General features: G+C 38.8%; 2 protein-coding genes across 5 annotated transcripts in view; both read right to left on the bottom strand.

Moving 5' to 3' along the window:
* The window catches only part of LOC129721382 (zinc finger protein 250), a 61,882-nt gene that overhangs the window by 33,175 nt on the left and 4,274 nt on the right, over positions 1–24,433 (bottom strand). For all 4 annotated transcript variants that reach the window (XM_055673893.1, XM_055673894.1, XM_055673895.1 and 1 more), the window contains exon 2: positions 11,867–11,891. The gene's annotated coding sequence lies outside the window, so the exon portion shown is untranslated. The remainder of the gene's footprint in view (positions 1–11,866; positions 11,892–24,433) is intronic.
* On the bottom strand, positions 6,838–8,187 carry LOC129720216 (uncharacterized). The gene is made up of 2 exons (XM_055671665.1): positions 7,254–8,187; positions 6,838–7,161 (listed from the first exon to the last, which is right to left on the bottom strand). The coding sequence occupies exons 1-2, from the start codon at positions 8,106–8,108 to the stop codon at positions 6,838–6,840; spliced, it is 1,179 nt and encodes a 392-aa protein (XP_055527640.1). The 5' UTR covers positions 8,109–8,187.

Below are 24,433 nucleotides of genomic sequence, written 5' to 3'. Positions count from 1 at the left end.
TTTGCTGTAGAAACACTTGCTAGTTTATGGCTCAGTTTTAGATTTTGCTTCCCTTATCATGCTCATGGTCATTCTCAGTTTTTAATTTTGCTTCTTCAATTCATCAGCACCTCAGCGTGATAATGAAATTTAAAGCAATTCATCTCATTTCGTTTTAGAGACCCACACTTTTTGGACGAATTTTAGTCCAAATACCCAAAAGTTACAACGCAGTAAATAACCTCATCTCAAAAACAAATATAAGGCGAACGATCGAGCAAAAGTTGCTGTTACATAGCAAGTTACATAGTTACAGCAACTTTTAGAAGTATTGTTGTGTGTTTGTTTTGTGTATCTCGCAAGCATCACGTTGGCAACCTATATGCTCCACCTACTAGATCTATTCAGTGAAGGTTAGCTTTCCAAATGCCGTTTACACGTTTCAAAAACAAATCCAACCACGCGAATGACGTTGTTGGTGTAAAGTTTTTTAAGGCAGCGATGCAACTTTAGTTATTGCTTGTACCTTTACAATTTCATCGTAGTAACAAAAAATGTTTTTTAAAACCTCGGAATTTACTTAGTGCAACAAATGATCACAATTTATTTTTTTCCATTATGTTTCAGTTGTTGCTTAGGTTGTTACACATGGGGGGTGGGGGTCTGATAATTGCGTAATTTATGGATGTCGCCTTATAAGAGCTGAATATGTAGATTTTATATTTTATTATAAATTAATTTCCCAGTGTATTATATATATATATATATATATATATATATATATATATATATATATAAATATATATATATATATATATATATATATATATATATATATATATATATATATATATAAATATATATATATATATATATATATATATATATATATATATATATATATATATATATATATATATATATATATTTTTTTTTTTTTTTTTTTTTGTTTCAGGTGGAGGGGAAATTTGCATCCAAACCCCTGAGGTGACCAACCTCAGGGAGTGTGGGGTTGGTTTGAATCAGTGACCGGACCCACTAAAACCCCTCCAGTCTCCAGCCCATAATACTCCCCGGGACCACCGCTAGGTATTGCTTCGGGGAGCGGCTTTTGTGCTCTGTGCACCCTCTTGGTTCTATAGATCTCTTTGCTAACTTAGCTAACTAACCTGGAGACTGGCCGTTAGCTAACACTGGCGTGTCGGTGGTCAACCTGTCGCCTGTTTTGCAATTCTAAAACTATTTGAGAGGCGGCTGTACAAACCGCCCTCCAAATGTTTGGGTCTTTACACATCCTCCGAACTAGGTTGTCCGGAGTGGTGTCTGGCCCGCTCACTACCATCATGTCGCTCCGCGCATGCACAAAACGAGGGCACACGAAGAAGACATGCTCAGCAGTTTCTTCCGCATCCGCACACTCGGGACACATGGGGGACCCCGCATGCCCGAAACTGTGTAGATACTGCCTGAAGCAACCATGACCTGACAGAATCTGTGTCAAGTGGAAGTTAACTTCTCCATGGCGCCTCCCGACCCATCCGGATACGTCCGGAATAAGTCGATGCGTCCATCTACCCTTTGCGGAATTGGACCATTCCTGCTGCCATCTGACATCGTATGACACTGTACGGTACGCGCTCACAACCCTCAGGCACATGAGCCTGTAGGTACTTTCCAGTTTTCGACGATGACTGTTGGTACCTAACGCTTTGGACCACGCTGGCCCACCATACCTAAGTATGGACGAAACCACGCTGGCAAGAAGTTTACGCTTGCTGCCATATACCGCTGAGCTATTGGACATCATTCGAGATAGTCCTGCAGCGGCCGTTGAAGCCCTCTTACAGGCATAGTCGACGTGACTCTTAAATGTGAGCTTATCGTCAACCATAACCCCCAAGAGCTTCAAGGAACGCCTTGAGGTGATGGTGCAGTCACCGACTCTGACCACCGCCTGTTGCTCTAATTTGCGGTTGTTCACAACCGTAACCTCCGTTTTATGGTGCGCTAACTCCAGTTTCCTAGAGTGCATCCAGTCTTCGACCTTGCGTATGCAGTGCGCGGCCGTCAACTCGACCTCTTCGATCGACTCGCCGTAGACCTCTAGCGTGATGTCGTCTGCGAAACCGACGATCACAACCCCTACAGGGAACTTTAGTTTCAACACCCCGTCATACATGACATTCCACAACACCGGGCCCAGGATGGAACCTTGCGGTACCCCTGCGGTGATTGGGACGCACTTCTGACCCTCCTCCGTGTTGTAAACTAGTACCCGATTCTGGAAATAATTTTCCAAAATCTTGTACAACGACACCGGTACGTGAATGCTCCTAAGCGCGAGCGCTATGGAGTCCCAACTGGCGCTATTGAATGCATTCTTCACGTCAAACGTGACGATTGCGCAATAGCGAATGCCCCAACTCTTACGCTGGAGTGCTACCTCTGCCGTCTTGGTGACAGAGAGAATAGCATCCAGCGTGGATCTACCTTTCCGGAAGCCGAACTGGTTACTTGCCAGACCGTTTACACCCTCTGTGTACTTCACCAGTCTGTTGAGGATAATCCTCTCAAGCACCTTGCCCGTAGTGTCCAGCAGACAGATAGGTCTGTATGCCGATGGGTCCCCTGGCGGTTTCCCAGCCTTCGGCAACAGCACCAATCTCTGTCGCTTCCACCTGTCCGGAAAGAGGCAGTCATCCAGGCACTTCTGCATGACTGCTCGAAATAGATCAGGGGCCACTTTCATGGCCGTCCTGATGGCCAAGTTCGGGATTCCATCCGGTCCCGGTGCCTTGCTCACCTTTAGAGAGTTGGCGATCACGATGAGTTCCTCATTCGTAACCCTTACCTCCTCCACAACCTCTGCACGGCTGCCGTCCCTCACGGATTGGATGCCCGGCAGGTTGGCCGACCATCCCTGGTCTGTGTCTGAGATACTGGAACGTCGGACGTGAGACTCAGCAACCGGAGGCCAAGGATTTGGCTCGTGTCGTGGAAAGAGTCCCTCGATGATGCGCTCCAGCATCGCTGGTGATCGCTCTGCGGGCGCCAACACGCCTTTGGTCTTCGCCATTACGACTCTGTAGGCGTTGCCCCACGGATTCGTATTGGCACTCGCGCATAGCCTATCGAAGCAGGCCCTTTTGCTCGCCTTTATCGCACTTTTAAGCGCCGATCTTGCAGATCCGAATACTACACGGCGCTCTACCCTCTGTGCATCGGTACGTGCACGTTGCAACATCCGTCTTGCACGGAGGCACGCGCTACGGAGGTCCGCTATCGCGTCGGTCCACCAGTATACCGGTGACTTACCATTCCTAGGTTGGCGGGTCCTAGGCATGGTGGCGTCGCACGCCCGCGATAATGTGGCAACTAATTGGTCAGCACTCGGGCGGAGCCAACTGCCCCCCTCGCGCTCTCTTCTCATTGCTTCTGCAAATACCTCGGCATCGAAATGCGATGTCTTCCACCCGCGGACGGTCGGAGTATTGGCTCTACCCGTCGCCTGCCGCCTCACGTTCTGGACTACGCTATAGCAGACCGACTGGTGGTCACTATAGGTGTAGCCATCGTCTACCCTCCAGTTCACGATCAGTCCTGGGCTGGAGAACGTCACGTCGATGATCGACTCCGCACCATTTCTGCTGAATGTACACTTGGTTCCAACGTTGGCCAGATCTAGGTTGAGCTTTGCCAAAGCTTCCAACAAGATCTGACCCCTCCGGTTCGTGCGGCGGCTTCCCCACTCAACAGCCCAAGCGTTGAAGTCGCCCGCCACTACTAAGGGTGTTAGTCCCGTCAGCTCCATAGATAACAGATCGACCATCTGGGTGAACCTTTCGATAGACCAACGCGGCGGAGCATAACAACTGCAGTAGAACACTCCGTCCACCTTGGCAACCGCGTATCCTTCATTTGAGGTTGACACAACCTCCTGAACCGGGAACTTGCTGGTCGTGCATATGGCCGCCGTACTGGACTTATCTGCAACCCAATTACCGTTTCCGGGAGGAATGCAGTAGGGGTCCGATACGATTGCGATGTCCGACCGCGACTCAGACGCTGCTTGGTATAGCAGCTGCTGTGCCGCATAGCAATGGTTCAGGTTCAATTGTGTCACCCTCACGCCCGTGGTTTCGTGGCCGCCTTACCGGCTGGGCACCGTGGGCCTCCCATAAAGTGCTTGGCGTCCCGTTTTCCAGTACATACCAAGCACTTGGGAGGCTCCCCGCAGTCTTTAGCTTTATGGCCAGCACCACCACAACGCCTACATAACTGGCTCCTATCGGGCCCCTTGCAGGTCCAGGACTTGTGTCCTCCCTCGAAACACCTGAAGCAAACGTCCGGCTGCTGGAGTATGCTCAGGGGACATACTGACCAGCCAACCTTAAGTTTGGCTGTCTTCAGGGCCAGAGTTGCATCGGCCGATGCAAGCCGGAAAGTGGCCACCTGGGTCCCCGCTGGACCCTTTCGGAGGCGAATTACCTCAGTGGCTACTTCCACTCCGCACTTCTCCTTGAGGGCCTGTACAATATCGCACCTCTCGGTGATTTCATCCAGGTTTTTGAGCTGGAGAGTCACCTCTGAGGTGAGTGCCCGAATTTGCACATCTTTCCCGAGGACCTGCTCGGCTACCGTCTTGTAGGCAGCGCCCTTGTTTTTAGCATCCTTACGGAGCTCAAGGATCATCTCGCCGGTGCGAGAACGACGGATGGTCCGCACATCCGCTCCCAGATCCTTGAGCTGGGTTTCGCCTCTCATTTTCTTCAAGACTTCGGAGTACTTGGACCCCTCCGTCTTGAGTATGAGGGCGTCGCCCCTGCTTCGCGCCTTCTTTCCCTTTTTTGGACGATTTGTCGCCTTCTCGTCGTTGCGCTTGCTGTCTTTTTGGCGCTTCCTTCCTCCCACGGTAACCCAAGGGTTTCCCGTAGCTGCCACTTCGGCAGACTTTTCGGCGGACTTGGAGGCCGTTGGTGTGCTATCTCGCGGGCTTAGCACAACCAACCGTTTCTTGCTGTTCTCGGGGGCTTCCCCCGGAGACTGCCTTGCTTTTTTTGCGGCTGACCCGGAGGCGCAAACCGCTGCAAACGTGCAGGTGTCCGTTTGGACCGACTTCGTCGCCCTTCCGGTCACCTCCGTTGCATTCTTCTCTGCAGCCACCGCTCTTGCCTTGAGCTCGGCGTGCTCCTTCGTCGCAGCATCGACGGAGGACCGAAGCATGTAGAGAGCCTGCTTCAGGTACTTCGTCGTGTTGGTGCGACTTTTCGCAAACTCGATTATGGCATCGAGCTGCTCCGACAGCGCTACTACCTTCGGTAGCGTGTCTCGCTGTCTTCCGACCGCCTTTATCAACAGTGGACCAGCCACTGCGAGGTCTTGCGTCGATCCGGTAGGCGTACTGCCTTTGCCGTCTTCGCAGGCGTCCTTTACTGCATCCATCTCCGCCTTTCTCGGCGGAGACCTCTGGATGCCTCCTCGTGCAAACGGGTTTTTCAACCCATCTGCGCCCAATTTTTGATCTTCATTTTTTTCAATATTCATTCTTGTTAATTGGGTCCCCCTTCCAGCCGCTATCCTTATCCATACTGGAGTGGTCGCCTATCTGGTCCCATGGTAGTCTACGCCGAAGCAGTGAGGCCATGGCTAGGGGCGGCTGCCATAGCGCATGTATACATATATACATATATATAATACACTGGGAAATTAATTTATAATAAACCTACCCCCTAGGGGGTCTCCCATACAAAAATATCAAAAAATCACCATTTTTGGCACTTTATATGACAAAAATCAGTGAAATGGCTATTATTTTTCCGCACAAATGAAGTTTCTAGGGAAAAAATGTTTTTTTTGTTTTATGATTTTTGTTTTCTCTTTAAAAATTTATTCGATCAGAACATAGGAAAGAAACTAAAAAATTATTGTTTGAAGTCTTTTTTGGTTTCAACACTGGGCAATTTCGCACGGCTCTCTAATGTCGCCTCCATAACAGCCTCTACATTTTCCGATATTACTCGTTTGGAAACGCTAGCTAGCAGTTGAACGTGTTGTTCCGTTCCTTGTATATGTAATGGAATATGCGGATCAGTAAATGGTGAATCATCTTCATTTAAATATGCTATCAATGTTTCATACGGAATGATTCGCGTGAATGGTGGTTCAAATACGTTATTTTTATCAGTCAAATCGATCATTTTCGTGTAATCGAAGCAATGGAAGTTTATATCTGGTTTTTTATATTCTCTAAGTTCCGATGGGTCTTCAACATTGTCTCGATATCGTAAAATTTTCTTGATAGCAGAGTCGCGCACCTCTTTCCTATCATCAAACAACATTGATAGCAAGATATTTTCCGAATGTGCAAAATATGGATTATTTTTAATTACATGATTGACAACAGTGCGTAAATTTGACTCCAGAAATTGTGCCCAAGTAATGTACTTGAAAAATAATACACTACCGTACACGACAGAGCTGTAATACTTGATATTAAAATACATTGGCACATAAACCTTAATTATAAATTCAACCAGAATTCTTAAATTTTTAGGTGGTTTTTTCATTGTCACATATAATCGTAATAATCTAGCGGCCTTGGTGAGCCAGCGAGAATGTACAATTTTCCCTGGTTTTATGTTAGCCAGATCCACAGAAACCACGCCATTAGAAATTGCATGTGCCATGCAGATCCATGTCATGGCAACTGTTTCCTGAAGCCGCCGCTGACGATGATGGCGCTAGTGTTAAAAATGTTCATTGTGCCGCATCAGTAACACATGGTTTTTTTGAGTGCTTCTAATTATATTGAATGTAGGGTTATCCGGAACGTGTTAGAACATATTTGAACGTGACCATTTATGTCCTGCACAAAATCCATAAAACTTTCGAAACGGAACAAACGTTCTTGACGCTTCGCATTTCTACATACCACTTGCAGCAACAGTTGATCTCGCATGAATGGAACTTATCTGGCTGTTTCGCGAGTACTGACAGCCTTTTGACGTATAATCGAGCCAGAGAGCCAGAGAAAAACGGCTTCAAGTAGAATGTATGGGAATGACGTTTGTGACAGGGATGTGGTGCCATGTCGTATAAGTACTGCGAATCGGTGGAATATTCGTGCTGTTCTGCAACAGGAGGCATATTTTCCAACGCAATTCTCTGAAAGTCGCTCACCACCTAAAAATATATAATAATTAAATAAATTTATTATGATTTCACCATTCAAAATGTTAGAAAATTATAATAAATGAGTGATAGCAATGACTTACCGGAAGAGCTTCAGAATTTTCAATTTGCTTGCTTAGTTTCCCGGTTGTTGATGTTGGTCCAGTGGTGGATGATTTATCCAAAACCCCAAACAAATGACGAAACGGAAGTTCGTTGAAGTGTAGAAGGCAAACAAACCAATGCAATGGTCTTTTTAGCAGCAATTCGAATCTTCGTATAATTCCACCGTGTGTGACAGTGTTTGTTGGCTCACCGTCAGTGCATATGCCAATCAATGCATCCAGAGATATGTTTTTATCGTTGAAAAATTCATTCAATTTTGTTGTTTTGTATTCAGCACTTTCCTCTACCAGTCTTGCGTAACCAATCAATCGAGAATTCGGTTCTCTCAAAATAACAAGGTGAGGTTCTTTTACCATCCTACTATGATTCTTACCATCAATTTTTTCTCTCGTATAAGTATCATCTTTTCTGCCGTCGAATGAAAACGCTATTAAACTGGAATCATCAAACCTTTTGCGGAGCACTATTCGTCTGCATTTCTCTCTTTCTCTACGAACTTTCGATTTATCCATGATGAGAGGTTCGCCATGCTGATCTTTCATTTCAAAATCTTTTAAAAGACTGGTTGCCAATGCTGACGCTACTCTATCAGACACACCAAATCTGTCACACATCAAGGCAAAGTTAAAACAATCGTATCTTTCTGTGTATTGTGAACTTGTGCTTCTATTCATAACATCTTCATCAACCGTCATCGGTACGTCTACGTATGTTGTATCATCGGGATCTTCGTATGTTGGCATTGTTGGCATTGATGACGATGTCCCTTGCTCTTCAATTTCCATCAGAAATGCATCAATTGTTAGTCTTCTCTGTTTATGTTGATCGTGCATAAACTCTTTGAGGCGTTCTGGAACCAAACCGCAGTTACATTGAGCTGCCGTCAAATCGCATTTACATGCTCCAATATAAAAAATTTCGTTCCAAAAACAAAAAAAAACATTTTTTTCCTAGAAACTTCATTTGTGCGGAAAAATAATAGCCATTTCACTGATTTTTGTCATATAAAGTGCCAAAAATGGTGATTTTTTGATATTTTTTGATATTTTTGTATGGGAGACCCCCTAGGGGGGTCCCAGGGGGGTAACACTAGCATGGGTGGGTCGGCCCTCCAAAGTTAGTGGGGGTCGGTCATACATTTGGACTCGATTGGGGCACTCTAAATGGGTCAAAACAGGATTTTTGAAATTTGACCTTTTGGGTACCTACACGTTAGTACAAGGGACATCAGAATTCATTTTAGAGGTATGGTTTTTTGAGCAAAGTATCTTATTTTGATCCCTAGAATCCGAAAATCATATGTGCCTAAGCGATTTTTTGATCCCCTACAAATCGAACCGCCCTAATATATATATATATATATATATATATATATATATATATATATATATATATATATATATATATATATATATATATATATAGATATATATATATATATATATATATATATATATATATATATATATATATATATATATATATATATATATATATATATATATATATATATATATATATATATATATATATATATATATATATATATATATATATATATATATATATATATATATATATATATATATATATATATATATATATATATATATATATATATATATATATATATATATATATATATATATATATATATTAAAAATGTTGCATTGATTGATGATGTATAAAGTGCGCCGGCTTCTCTCTGCGTTGGCTTTTGAATGGTTGGATTTGAGGAAAAAATAGCTATATACACATTGCAAGGAATCATACTTTTTTTTTTAGGAGGGGATTTGTTAGTAGCTTAAGTATTTATGATAAATATTAGTAAATAATGAGTATGTGTGTCCAATCACAAATGGTGAATTCTCAACACTGTTAGTAATTTGTAATTTTAATTGTTAGGATTTGTTTGCTTTCGCAATTAGGACTTATCATTCGTAGGGATTTAAACCTACTTGTCAAGAAAGGAAAGCAAACTTACAACTAACTTAAATGCTAACTTATTGGCTATAAAGAGAGCTTATCGTAGCAATTGAGGATTGCAACGATTTTTGTCGAAAATTGTTAATAATTTTATTTGACATAGCTTGTAATGGTTCAACACCAGTAAGTCTATGTAATTCGAGTGTACCAAACCAAGGAGGACGCTTCAAAATCATTTTCAGAATTTTATTCTGAATCCTTTGGAGCGTTTTCTTCCTTGTTGAACAGCAACTTGACCAGATCGGTACAGCATAAAGCATTGCTGGTCTAAAAATTTGTTTGTAAATCAAAAGTTTATTCTTTAAACAAAGTTTAGAATTCCTGTTAATGAGAGGATATAAACATCTCGTATATTTGATGCACTTGGCTTGTATACTCTCAATGTGCTCTTTGAAAATAAGTTTTTAGAAATCATACTTTGATATTTTTCTGCCGTATGTCACTTTCACTGCTACTACCTCTTGAAAAAAAAAATGTTAACCTTGGTCCGGATCTTCAACTCGACTGATGAATGGTTTATTTACTTGTCTTGTACATTTTGCATTCGGCTCTTACATTGAAAACAGGCTGTAGTAAACTCAGGTCTGAGTTTCGATTTGTGTCAGGGCAATGACTGTCTGAGCGCATCTTCGTTCGTGATGACTAGAGACAGTGGTAATTCGCGGTAAAAAAGTGGAAAATTCGCGGGTGGTAAAATAGAAAATATTCAGAATTCGCGGTCATTTCGCGGCAAACTTTTCTCAAGAAAACGCCCAATGAAGTGCTTTTTTGGGTAAAAACAACAAAAAATCTGTTTTAGTCAATTTATTATACGGTAAATTAACCGTACGATTCTTGATTTCTCTGCAGAACGGACTATTGTCAAATTGTCTTCAATCATAGGGTAGGGAACGGCTTAAGCAATGGCGCCTATTTTAATCAGTCGAAAAAAGCAGGCCTTAAACTCATGGATTTTGATCAATATCGACAATTTCAATGATGGAAACGAAAACTTTGATTGTTGAATATAAGAAATACCGCTGATCACAAAGAAATCACACAGAAATTACCATTCGAAACAAATCGACATGTATTGCAGCCATTCAGGAGCCACTTCGGGTGCTGAAAAAAAAACGCCTACAAAACAGATGGAAACTGCTTAAAATAGGTTCGGGGCGATTGGAATAGTGTCCCTCGATTGGTAACTTTAATTGATTATTATTAAAGTTTGCTAACTCAGTTTTACAATCTGAAAACAAGTTCTGACAGAGAACAGATTGATATACTTCTGTTTGAATTTAACCCAACACATTTCGAGTATTTCGTCTCAATACACAGGCGGTTCCTAAAGCTGCTTAGAATATGTTCCCTACCCTATTTCGGTGTCGGCAGGCACGTATAATTCATGTTATTCAGACTTACGCTGCATTCCGCATCTACTGAGTTTCCGGGAAACTATAGATATTTATTTGCCAACCGGAAAACCTCAAGAAACCGTCCGCGTTCCGAATACTTACCAAAATTATAATATCAATCTCACTGTTGCGCATTTTGAATATGCAAGAATGTTTACTACTTGAACTAAGTAGGTACATCTTTCAACTTCGATTTTACATACTCTGGAACTCTATCATACAGGTCTCCAATCGCCAAAATGTTTGACCGAAGAGGATCTAGTAACCGAACCGTCCGAAACAACAGCCTGGGTTGGGCTGACAAAATCTCGTCGTAAGAGAGCAGTAGTATTATTCCATCTTATTGGTTGCGTAGGAAAAGGTTTCCCATTGCCATCGAGGTGCCCATTAATCTTTAGATTTGTCCGTGTTGCTGATTTTCGCGGCATTTCGCGGATTATTGGTAATCTCGCGGCCGATGCTGGATTTCGCGGAATTCGCGGCTTCCGCGAAATCGCGATTTACCTCTGTCTCTAGTGATGACCTTATGGTCCAGTTTTATTTCAGTTCAAATTAATAAATTATATAATAATAACTTCAAAAAATGTTTTTTCTTCTATGTCTTTTCGAAAAATTGAAAAACATGATTTTGAAAGCGAAAACTTATTTTTTGCCATAATTCTCCCGTTTTGATCATTTCCTTTCGAAGCTGTGTAAGCGAACAAATTTAATAGAGCTTGTATGTCAAGAGTTGAGTATGTGGAAAAAATATTTGAATTCGAAAAGCAACCGCGAATAAAACAAAAACATGACTGTGAAAGAATAGGAAGGAAAAAACGTGAAGAAAGAAAGCTATGGATACGGTCAATAATACAGTGTAATTCCACAAAAAAAAAAGATTCAAAAGATGGTTGTCGGCGTTATGAAAAAACTCGTGGCGTGCTGGGATACGAGAACACAATAGTAGAGGGGATTCGACTTTGGCTTCGGGTGAGTTATACCTTTCCCAGTAGTTTAATTGGCCAAAACACCTTGCCGGAGACAACGGAGATTGCGGGTTCGAGTCCCGTCTGCACGAGGGAAATTTTTTCTAAGCCTAAAGTCACACCTTCTATTCCCGTTCATTTTCGCATTCTCGAAAAACTACATACATTGCCCGTTCAACATAAGTGATTCTGTCACTTATCTTTTATTTATTAAAAAAAATTTATTATTTCATAATGTTCACCTACCTAGTTGAATACTGGATCGATTATCCTGAAAAAAAAAAAAACAAAATTTTTCTATTAGTTTTTCACTGATAGGTGTCCTAAAGCAATATAGGTCACATGGTAATGACTGTTGTTTGTTGAAAACAAGCTTTACTGAATAATGGCTAATTTTTAGCACACGTGATTGAAGTGTGTTTGGAAGATGGTATTTTGTGGCAATAAACGAAAATTAAATGTAGTTCGAGTTCAACGCGATCAATCGCCAGTCAATTTGTTGTAGAGGTTGGTAAAGTGTATGCCATGTCACGTCCGCACATCTGGCATCCTTGTCATTACACGTGAACCAGGGTTAGGTTTCCCACAGGCCAGCCAGATGTTATTCTGCAGAAATGCCAAAAGCACAGCTAAGCCTTGGTGCTGATTCGGAACCCGCTCTTCTGTTTTTATTATACATCGCAGCCAATTGTTGAGTGTACAGGACAATTGCGGGGCTAGCGCTGCGATTCTACTTACACTAACATTCTCTCTCGAGCCGAGACTCGAACCTACGACGACTGGCATGCTAGGCCAACATCGTAGCACGAGACCAGCTGGGAGGACACAGCAATGTCACTCTGCGCATAAATAAAAAAAGCTTATTATTTTAATAGAAAAAAGTTAGTTTATTCTTGTCATCCGCTTGCTTAATTTATTTTAGGCTGTTCGTTAATCGTCTTACTACCAAAAAGTGAATTGTTGAATATTGATCCCACATTTCAATATTACCTCATTGAAATGCGTCTATTTTTGAAAAAGTTGGAATAAAAAAAAATTAAATAAAATTTTTTTTGACAATTCTTGAATTTGTGAACGCCTTTTGAATTCAGACAAATTTCACAGTGTTGCTTCAAAATCGCTAATTAAGTAGCGTTGTTTCACAGCATCATTTGTTTTTAATGTTTTTATGTTTTATAATAGTCTCAGTGATACAATGCCCCCAAACAATAAAACAAAATACATTTGGTAAACCTTATCTGCAATTAGTTTCGCACCTGCAGAGCTGCTATTGAAATTATCGAAATTTATGCAACGCAATTAGTTTTGTTAATTTAAACGATGCAGTTTCGATGGGTAAGGCACTCAACTGACAGCCACTCAACTAATGGGGCGATAGTGGGGGTTGGTTGTTCCCACAAATGAGTATGGCATTATCAACACAGTTGTTGACTCTCATTCATTCTCTTCTGTAAGATATTAAGTAGAAGCAAAACTCTCTAATCACGAGAGTATTTTTTCATTGTTATTCTTGACGTGTTTCCACTCATCGAAATGTGATAAACGAACGATTAAAGGGAAAGCAAATTTTCCTGTATTTTTATGCTGTTTCGGTCAAAATTGTTGCCTGTCCGGAAAATTGGTGCTTAATTATTGATGTACCTACGAGTGCACATATAAGTGAAGTTTGCGGTGTATCGATACATGTCGTACGCAGACGGGTTGTTCTGTTTGTGTTGAGAAGCAGAACTGAGAATGAGAGTGAAGACCGCCAACGTTTGTGTAGGTGGGATGTGAGCATACTACCATCCGTGAATGACAAAGCGTGCAGACAGCGCGGGATGTATTGACTTTGCGACTCACAAAAAACCCTACCCCAACACAATTCGTGTTTCCTCGCGTTGCTTCGTCGGCGTCTCTGAACGTAGTTCATGTTTTGATGGCCGTGGTGCACTTCGAATGTTTTCGTTCTTTCCTCCTTTATCATTTCCCGTAACAGTTGCGGGTAAACGAAACTTGTTTTTAGGTATTTTTAAGACATTAGACAGATTTGGGGATCCACAAATTACGAGGCGGTAGAATATTGAAGATCACGAATAACATATTTTTATTTTTTCCGATACTCATTTTATTAGTATTAGTTCTATGACGGTAGTGGTGGGTTATATTTAAATGCGTAGTGTCTTACTGCAACAATATAAAATTCCTGACAATATGAAGAACGCGAAGTAAATTTGGAACAGTCTGTCAGTATTTTACTATAGCTGTTCTTAAATGTGTTAATTGACTCATTATTTGTGACTTACAATCATTACGCAATTAATGTGGAAATTGATGTGGTTGTTAAAAATTATAGTTTGTTAGTTGGTTCTGCATCGTTCGAACATATTGCATTAAAAGTTAACACAAAACTTAAGATTGTCCGTGAAAATATTTTTTTCAATATTATTTTTTCGTTCGTCTGTAGCTTTTAGGGGAATTGTGGGTAAAATAAACAGGGGTGGTAAAATGGACACCTGTTGAAATCTCAACTATTACACTGACAACTAATGAAAACTTCATTAACATCCTATAGAAGCATAAGAAGCTATTCGAGATAAACTATGCGACATGAAACAGTCAAACATCGAAAATAATAAACAAAAATAAAAGACACGTAGACATTCGTGTTGGTGATGTAATTTTTGGCCTAAAGGAAATTACGTTGTTTATAGTGTAAACCAGTTTTTTGTGCAAATACCTATTCTCAGATTGCTAATCAGTAGAAATCATTGCTAAGATTGCTAATCAGTAGAAATCATTGAAGATTAGTAGGTAATCGTTCAAATGATTTTTCCGATATATTAATGTATTTTCAATAATACGTACTGTGTGGGTAAAATAGACAGATCATAGGCTGTGGTAAAAAAATTGTGCAAACTTTCATTTAAAATTCTGGAAGCTTTTTGTTTATAACAGAAAAACGCAATGGTAAATATGGACCGATGAACAGATGGCGGCGACTAAGCGTGTCGTTGAATGCGGAATGTCCATAAAACAAGCTTCCATCATTTCCCAGTTTCTTGCGGATAAAGTCATATATTGTTATTAATTCTACGTCAACCAGTGAAAATTAATCTGTTGGTGAATGTATAACTGTGTCACGTATTATGGAATAACATTTTACTACCAGTAGAGCGATAATTAACGTTCACGTCCAAAGTGTTCATATTACCACCTCTCTATGTTCATTTCACCCTCAGGTGTCCATTTTACCGCATAAAAACTTTTTAAAAAAAGCTCAAGAAAACTGAAAAATACTATATTTGAGTGTCTTTACCTATTTTTGCATCAATCATTAGTTGTTCTGTTAATGTGCTCTATCGACTCATGGTTTTAGGAAATTGAGAAATAGCTTAGGGTGTCCGTTCTATCACCCCTTACTCCAAGTGTTTTACTCCAGAACGAAGTATGACTACTGCTGGATTGGCATGCATGATTACCAAAACTTTCCTTAATTTATTTATACAAACATTACATTCTTTATAATTGTAATTAAATTACGCACCTATTCCATCACAATTATAAAAAATGATTTTGCGATGTTTTTTAACGCTTTTGTTGCAAAAGGGGTAGAGGAATAGAGCATTAATTTATTTTATATTTATTTCTGGACAGTTTTAACAAAAGTGCATGATTACACGCGGAAGACCCTTCCGAATATTAAAATACTTTTGTTCAATGATTCAGGCGAAAAGAAAGCCCAATATTGTGTACGTCATTTCACTCGTTAGAGACGAACCGCCGTTTGAGTTTGGGAATATTCACTCAAATAAAAATCAATATCGTATTTTTAATGCAAACTTATATATAGTCTATCATTGTATCTTCTCCCCTATCTAAAGGGTTCAGTGACAACAATGACTGATGTGAAAATAATTTCGAAGCTGATTAATAACATCTCGCAGCTAAACCGTCAGGGCACGAAAGGACGTCTGGATGTTATTTACCCTTGCATGTATCCGTTTGCGATAACGCAGCGTGAGGTGCGAAAGTGTGATTGCAACGAAAAAGAGAAGCATAGAAGCAGAGAAATACCGACAAGTGGAGCCAAGGATCCCATAAAAATACACCGAACAATAAATTCTTTTGCATGCACTTTGTGTACCCATGCCGCTGCTGCCACCCCTGACAGAAGTGCTTCGTCATTAACCTCCCAGCGAAAATTACTTTTGCCAGATTGTATACAAATTCGCAAAATTGTTTCCGAGTAACGAAACTGGGTGGTTTCGAGAAGATAATGATATTTACATTCGTTTGCAGATTCAATCATACCTTCTTCAAAAACGTCATTGATTACATCTCAGCGTTCGGCCTTCCGGCGACCGTAACCGTAACGTTAAACTAAAATCGTCACATTCCAATAGATTTTATTTGTCGTTAGTGTGGCTTCCAAGGCCTTAAGGCTTCCAGAGTAAGCTAAATCATTTTGTTCGGAAATTGCGTATACCGAACATTTTGGTAGAATTTCAATATTTTTAAAAGTTCAAAAATCATAAGGGAAATCAGGTAGCGCTCATAAAGAAATACCCAGCCGTAAACTGTGTTTCTAGCATTACACGTCAATCAGGTTGAGTTTTACAGCTGGGTTTTTGTATATGAACGCTACACTGCCGCTCTTCGCATTAGTGAACTTATGTTCATGAAATATGGAAAATCAAAATCCGTTTGTGTTGTCCCATTGCCGCAGTTGTCGGATACCCTGAAGCAACACTTTTCGTTACGAGACGGCTATGCGAATATTCAGCTGATCAGATCGAAAATTATTCGCATGTCAGTCACATTGCTGTTATGTTAATAGAAAAATATAATTTATATCATTTTTAAGTCAATTGATTTGAACATACTTAGTTTAACCAATTGGGTCCTAAATAGGGTGGTCGGTATTACCGACTTTTCGAAAAACCGATATTTCGGTATTTATAAAAATAAAAACCGGTAAAACCGGTAAAAAACCGGTATTTTAATTTTTTTCAGATTAATACAAACCAGGGGTGACTCATGGTCTTTAAACCTACTTTTTCAACTGCAAAATTCTTAAAATCACAGTTTCGGGAAGTTATGATGATTGTCTTCGAAAAAAAAAACTCTGTACCATTTAAAAATAAAACTGAATAATAATTAAAGGGTGTCGAACGTCTCCGGAAGTGGTTTTCTTCGGCCGGTTTTCTGCTGCAGTCTTATGCAAAAACCTGCCGAAGTAAGCCACTGCCGAAGACGTTACCTACATAAATTTAATTTTGAAATTTATTTTTTGCTTAGCGTCTCAGGTTGCATCTATGTACGGACGTGTCGCTGCATGATTATGTTTTTGCATTTATGAGTATCTATGCTCCATTACGATCCAGATTTTTTTTGTAAGATTAGGACCTCTGCGACCATTGTTTTGATCTCTTGTGGGATACGATCCAGATACAACACTAGATAACAGTGTTTGAAAAAATCCAATGAATGAATCTAGTGATATGATTACGAAGAACATAATTTCAAAATTCATGTAATAACAAAAAAAACATGCAGATTTTTATTTTAACTTTCTTTCGCATCGCAAAGCTTAGTTTCAAACTAGTGAATAACTTTAAAATTCGTAGAAAAACAATATTTGAAACTGTTGAGAAGAGTATATGAATGAAGTAAAAAAAAAGAAATCACGATCAGACCAGAATTTACTTTTCACGAATCCGAATGAATCGAAGGTAAATACTTCTTTATTCTGCTCGATGCTCTTTAAACAGTTCGTCCAAGTTATTTATTATTATAATTATTTTATTAACTCTAGCTCCTGATGGAGAAACGAAAAATGTGGCATATAAACAAGTTTGTAACTGTAATAGAAATAAATATTTGAAATGAGAGGTTGGTAAAAAATATATAAAAATATAGAAAATGATAGAAAAAGCAGAAACTTTTACACGAGTAAGGCCGGATACATTCAGCTAGATGCTAGTAAAAGCCCTCTGCGATAGGGCGACGAAGCTTTGACCATGCTACAGGCTACAGCTATTTAAATTTCACTTTTTCAAGGAGCAGTAATTTTTAGGATGAAATTCTTCATTGGTTGATTATTTCATCCTGTGAACACTTTGTATCAACAAAAATAAATTTCTAATCCAAATTTTATTTATTTATTTATATTTATTTATTATTTTTAAATAGCACAAAATGAATAATGACTTGCGTATTTTCGCTGACATGATTGTGATTACTGCCTCAAACTATGATTTTTATAATTTGTAGTTAAACTGGTAGGTTTGAAACCCACGCGTTGCCTCTGTGAGTATGAATGTGTAAAGAGATTAGCTGTTATACTTAAACAATGAATGTGTTGCTTTATTGATATGAAGTTTTTTGACATATTATCGATACACACAAACACATCGTTTGAATCCGAGCAGATTGTTAGAAAATAACAAAAATTGATACATAGGCAAGGGTTAATTAATATTTAATGTTGCTTCTGTCTAAATGTATTTATTATACAGGATGTTAGGGAGCTCACATAAAATCCTTTAAGGGGCGATAGAGGACATATTTGATAAGAAAAAAAATCCTTCTACACATATGGCCAAAATTCAACTACTGCAGAGTTATTCACTATTTTCAGTTTTCGGTTATGTTTGCCTTTAACGAGCAGAAAATTGTGAATTTTTGAGACACTATTGATTACGAAATTTTTTTCAGCTCTCCAAAAGAACCAACATAACTGAGCTAGCTATCATACTTCTTGTGATAGACCTCGTTGAGATGAACATAACCGAAAACTAGAAAAAGAGAATAACTCTTCAGTAGTTAAATTTTGACCATATGCGCAGAAGGATTTTTTTCATCAAATAGGGTCCTCAATCACCCCTTAAAGGATTTGATTGAAAGTGAGCTACCTTACACCCTGTATACATCATCATGTGATTTGTAACGCCTACCTAAATGAGTAGCATTCATTAGCCTAACAATGATTTATGAATATTGTGACAAGTTTTTTTTTTCAATTTAAAGAAAAATACCGAAAATACCGGTTTTTTCGCCTCTCCAATACCGGTATTTCGGTACTGAAAAAAATATCGGTTTTACCGGTAAACCACCCTAGTCCTAAAGCTATACCGGTTTTTATATATCATTTGAAAAAGCCGCGTTTCCTGAGCAAAACGTGATTTTCAAAAAACGTTTATCATTTTCCTTCGATTTTTAAATGAAGAATAAAACAACTGCTCGAATGGTCTTCGATGACGTTTCGCCCAGGTACGGTATATGAGAGAACTGTCATTTAAGGCATTTCGAGCAGATTTTTATCCTTCATTTAAAAATCAAAGGAAAATGATAAACATTTTTTAAAAATCACGTTTTGCTTAGAAAATTGCACTCTTCCAGTTGATATATAAAAATCAGGAAACCGTTTAAAACTTTAGGACCCAATTGATAACAATTTCTTACCAGGACTAGCTATGCGGACACGAAATAACCGAAAGTTGCTCAAATAATTCAATCGCCGTTTTCTCCATTTGAGTTTTTTTGCTATGGGACGGACATGCGAAGAGCGGCAGTACAGGAATGTCTCCTGTATAAAAACAAAACACTTTCATACTATCAAAGAATTACGTTCTAGGACATAATTATTTTATGAAATTCAACAATACAATGGCATTTTAAAACGATTTCTATGACCGAACAGTAATCTGACAAAACTCAAATGAAATGTTTTCGAACCAAAATAAAACTTGCTTCACTGAGGATTTAACATTAGTTGTGATTCATTCAGTGAATCGGAGCTTGGAGGCGCTAAAAATGATAAAGGTGTTTGAAAATATTTGTTTTATATATTTTTCCACAGAAACATTATTTTACGGTGCACATTTTTTCAGAAAAAAATATGATTAATTAATACAGCTCTGCCGAAGACGTTACACCAATGAAACACACCGTTCTGACTTTAAAAATATTTGTAATCTTCAATACGTTTTTTTACATAGCATTCTTGAAAATGAGACCTAATCAAAAAAAGCACAAAACGACATCCTTAACCTTTAGAAATGTTTGTGCAAAGTTTCTGTCAGATTGGAAATGGTCAATTAAAATGGTTGTCTTATTTTGTATGGAATTCATCAGCATGGAGTGACTCAAAGACATTTTCGGCAGTTCATGTAAAAAATTCAACCGTGACGAACATTGCTAAAATATTAATTTCATATGATACCCAAAATGAAACGGAAGCTACGAGTATGCAGCTTTCCGGTAGTTCATGCAAAAAAAGAATAGCTTGACTAATAGCAAGGAGTGCTTTAACACTAAACTTATCGAGCTTATGCACTAGCCCCATAACTTTCCTATACACTAATCGATGTCCGTAAAGTCTATATCCAATAAATAAAAAGGTCTAATTACGATAGCACCTAGACTTTGCTTCACATTATTGTTCATGACACTTCACTTAGGCTAATATAAGCTCCACCAAAGACAGGAATCCATGCGTGCATTTGAAAAATGCATTAAACAAGCATCAAGCGATTGATTGAAGTTTCGAGAGAAACTATTTTTATAATCTTTTGAAAGCATGCAACTGCCGGAACTTAAAAGCAATAGAGGAATAACAAGCACCTTGAACAACTTGTTGATTTAATCAATGTATGTTCTAGAGCATTAATAAATACAATAAATCATCTTGATTCTTGTATTCAAAAAGTATCAGAATAAAATTAATACTAAATATGAGCGAATGAAAGTTCCAGCACAGACAAACAGACGTGCCACTCGATGACGATTTCATCGACTAGAAAAATAACGATTATTTTGAAATTTTGCTCAGTAGGCAATAATGCCACTAGTGTCGCTATAAGCAAGCGTGCACATTTATTATCAAAGACAAAAACCGTCAGTAATGTCATGGGTGTTAATTCAAGCAAGCGCGCGCACCCATTAGCAAAGACAAAAACCGTTTTACGAAAAGAAGTTAATAGGCAATAAGCTCACATGGTGGCGCACTAGTGTAACTTTTCGAATAAGGACGAAGATTTTTCAGGATTTTTCTTCGAAGAGGCACGTCTGTTTGTCTGTGGTTCCAGTGTAAGTATTACATACATAGCCGGATTTAGGGAGCTATATTTAGGAAGGAAAATTGAATTTTTAAAATTGAGAAGGGCCCATCACATGTTACTTCACCCCCGGGCCTCCATAAGCCTTAATTCGGTCCTGGTAATATATAACTACATTCAAAGGCGGGCCAGATTTGTATTTTTAGGGGGATTTTTGAGGGCCCTTTTTCCTAAAAACATTTAGTGGTAAGAAAATTGCAAATATTTATTCTAGATAACGTTTATTGTTTGTACATTAAAATGGTAGAAGGCCTCTTAATCCAGGCCTGTTTATAGGGCAAAACCTTCAAAAGTGTGCGACGTTCTGTGTGGGCAGTAGGTACTTAAGTACAAATTGTTCATATTGAAATGAATCATATTATCATTTTGATTGAAAAATTCAGTTTGGCAGGAATGACCAGTTTAGGCTAGTTAACTATACGACTGTTACCCGTTTCGCACTATTCGATTATCCCGTCTTTCCTGTTGTTATACATATTTGTTCACGATTTGGAATCCATTGAAAATGTATCCGTTGGTTGGTTCCTCATACTCATCATCACTGACGCGATTCTCTGTCAAACTTTCAATTGTTTCGCCAGCAGCAGTTGGGAGTGAAATTGCAGGCGACTGAATTTTGCCAACCAGTTAAAAGCAATCTATATTCATCATTTTGGCTAAAGGGTGAAGTTTCAAGTCGGCGACCACGCGTTTTATTTTTTTTTTGTATGCATTCTGTTTCGCATAAAAACGCCACGAGCTTGTTATATTTATTTTGCCGACCCATTCTATCAGGATCGCACATCCCTTTTTATACAATTACCTATGTAGAAATTCTCGCTCCGAAGTGAATTGGAATGATGTTGAGGGGCCGCGGATTACCCACTCATGGTCCGATTGCTGTACTGGACACTGTACCCGATTCTAGGGGGAGAAGGGGTTTACCGAAATGAGCTTTAAGGCAACCCATATCCACATAGTAGTGAGTTTCTGCTCTAGAGTGTTGACAGATAGTTATGTAATAACGTTCTACAATCGTTGATTAATCATAGTTTGGTTAAGTCGGGTAATTATTTCTCAAAATGACTCAACGGAATAGATGTTTGTTGACGACTTCCTAATTATTTTCGAGATAAAAATAGACAAAGTAAGCCATAACAAAACACAATTTCACAGATATATGCAATACTAAAAACAACATTATTGCAAGAATCAAGAGGACCAGAATCAAAAAATGCCCCTAATTATATTATTGTAAGCACGCATAACTCAGCAATTATAAAAAAAGATATTGCGTAATGATTCTGCAGTTCGAAATTTTATAATATTAAGGAATAGTTTGAATTTTCTAAAAATCGTCGAAAATCTGCACACTATTTGGTTTTTCTCATAAGTTAAATGTAAAATATTCTGACCAAACCTTTTGCCATCCCATAGTTAAAATTTCCATTAGTTTAATTGAACAAATACATTTCACGGGTGAAATAAAAGCTTTTCCTCAGCGATAAAGAATTGGCATTCGCGGATTGGGAGGGGGGCAGATTGGTACGAAATGCCTTCTATATACGCAGTTGTGCAAAAATTTCGTGTACATGAAGGGTAGCGCCAGCGAAAAAAAAATCTGCCCACTGTACACTGATCGAGAATGTCCTTGCTGCGTTTCATCATGTCGAAAAATGCGAAAAACCGGAGGTTGGTGAAATCAATATTGTGCTGATGGCGCTGTCGAGCGCCTGCTCTGGCATCGATCGATCGGCCAAACGCTGACTGGGAGTTTGCCTATGATACTTACTCGGTAAGCAAGGTGTGCTTCTGAATTCAGCATTGGGCGTGATTGCATTTTCGTGATGATGAATGAAAAGGGAATTTAATTTTTGATTCGAATAAAATAAATAAATGAATAGATGAATTTCTCTATGCACAGGTTTTGTAAGTCGAACTAGAAATGTATATATCCGTATTGCAATATCACTACTATGTTCTGCAGCTAGCTTTAAACTCTTATACTGCGAACGTTACTAATAAATGGTGAAGATCTCACTTGTTTGTATTTCATTTTTAAACCGGCAATATTGCTGGCATGAATGGATAAGTTTAGTATTTTGATTTTTAAATACTAGATACTAATCAGAAAATCATGATCAAAATCAATTAATGTTGAGGTGTCCAATGACATTTCAAAATTCAAGATGCTGACTTCCCGTTTCAGAGAATCCACATAAGCCCAGCATACACCCAGCAATATGCGTATTTTTGGAATCGGAATGACGTTCAGGGACCAGATATAAACCTGAACAATTGGGCGCAAAAATATAGTTGCACCGATCGATCTGAAAATTTACACAGGACCCACAAGGAACACGAAATGTGCATTGGAGTTGACATTTATTTTTTGTCCCACCCTGGTACACTAAAATCTTTTTTACGCGGGGGATACACAGGGCGTAAAAAAGCGCGTTAACTTCGAAATCTGCGCAAAAAAATCGTGTAAATTTCGAACTCCGCGTAAAATATTATTTGCTATAGGTTTTTAATCATTTATACTGAATACTTTCGAAAAAGAATCAATTTCAGTGTTATTTCCAGCTGCGAATCGAGCTGAAAATCAAGAAAAAATATAAAAAAGTTAGGCCAAATCAGTGCATATAAAGTAGGGTGGCAGCGAAAATGGTCATGTCACATTTCTAGAACCGACCTGTTTATTGAGTTAAAAAAAAGATCTGTGTAAAATTTAAGCTCAACCGGACGTGACTAAGGAGTGCCTCAGAGATTCAAAGTATTGATGTTTTGACTCTCGAAAATGGACATCCCTAATAAAAAATCTAGTTCAAAATGCCTAATAAACATTAGAATGAATCACCGAACTATATGTAAATCTTTTTAATGTTTATTAGGCATCTTGAACATAATTTTTTATTGGGGATGTTAATTTTCGAGGGTCAAAACACCAAAATTTTAGGCGCCTCGTGGCCCCCCGAAAAAGAAAATTATTGAATTATCATCTTGAACAACAACATCTTGATAACATTTTTTCAAATTTTCATAAAGATCTGAGCAATAGGAAAAAAGTTATAGCGAATTGCAGCGCGCCTCGCCACGGCCGCATAAGCCAATCTTGAAACTTTATAGGCGGTGTTTCTCGGTGTTTCTCAAAAAATGACTTTGTCGTGTTCACGATTGCGGTGAAACTACTGAACCGATTTTCTTCATTTTTTTTAAATGTTCGTTAGAAAATTTCCCGGTCGTTGAACAATCGATTTTTGATACACGAAGTTTAACTTTGCCGATAAAAAAATTTAATGCAATTTTCAGCGCTCAGAACATTTTTTTTTTCAAGAAAAATGTTCCCGTTTGCACTGAAAATAAAATTCTTATAAAAGCTGTAATTCAGATACCCGGCAAACTTCTAAACTAATGAAATAATATGAGTTTTTTTAATTTCAGTTGATCCGTTGCGTCGTTATCGTAAACACCGCAAACCTCTGCCAAAAAAGCATTTCGGGGAAAAAATGGTATTCTCTATGAACAAACGTGTTTTGTTGTTGTTAAATAACTGAACTTTCATATAATTACTACTTTGAAGCAATAAAAAAGGTGCTACACGCTTAAAAAAATCCAAACTTTGTTTTTTTTTTCTCAAGCAAAAACATATAACCCCTTAAATCAAAATTTGATCGAAAATATCGACCGAACAAAATAAAAACATCTGAAATCTATTAATATAAAAGTGGAA

The sequence above is a fragment of the Wyeomyia smithii genome, chromosome 2 (genome assembly GCF_029784165.1).
Source record: "Wyeomyia smithii strain HCP4-BCI-WySm-NY-G18 chromosome 2, ASM2978416v1, whole genome shotgun sequence".
NCBI classification, from domain to species: Eukaryota; Metazoa; Arthropoda; class Insecta; order Diptera; family Culicidae; genus Wyeomyia; species Wyeomyia smithii.
This window is presented reverse-complemented; position numbering and strand designations above follow the sequence as displayed.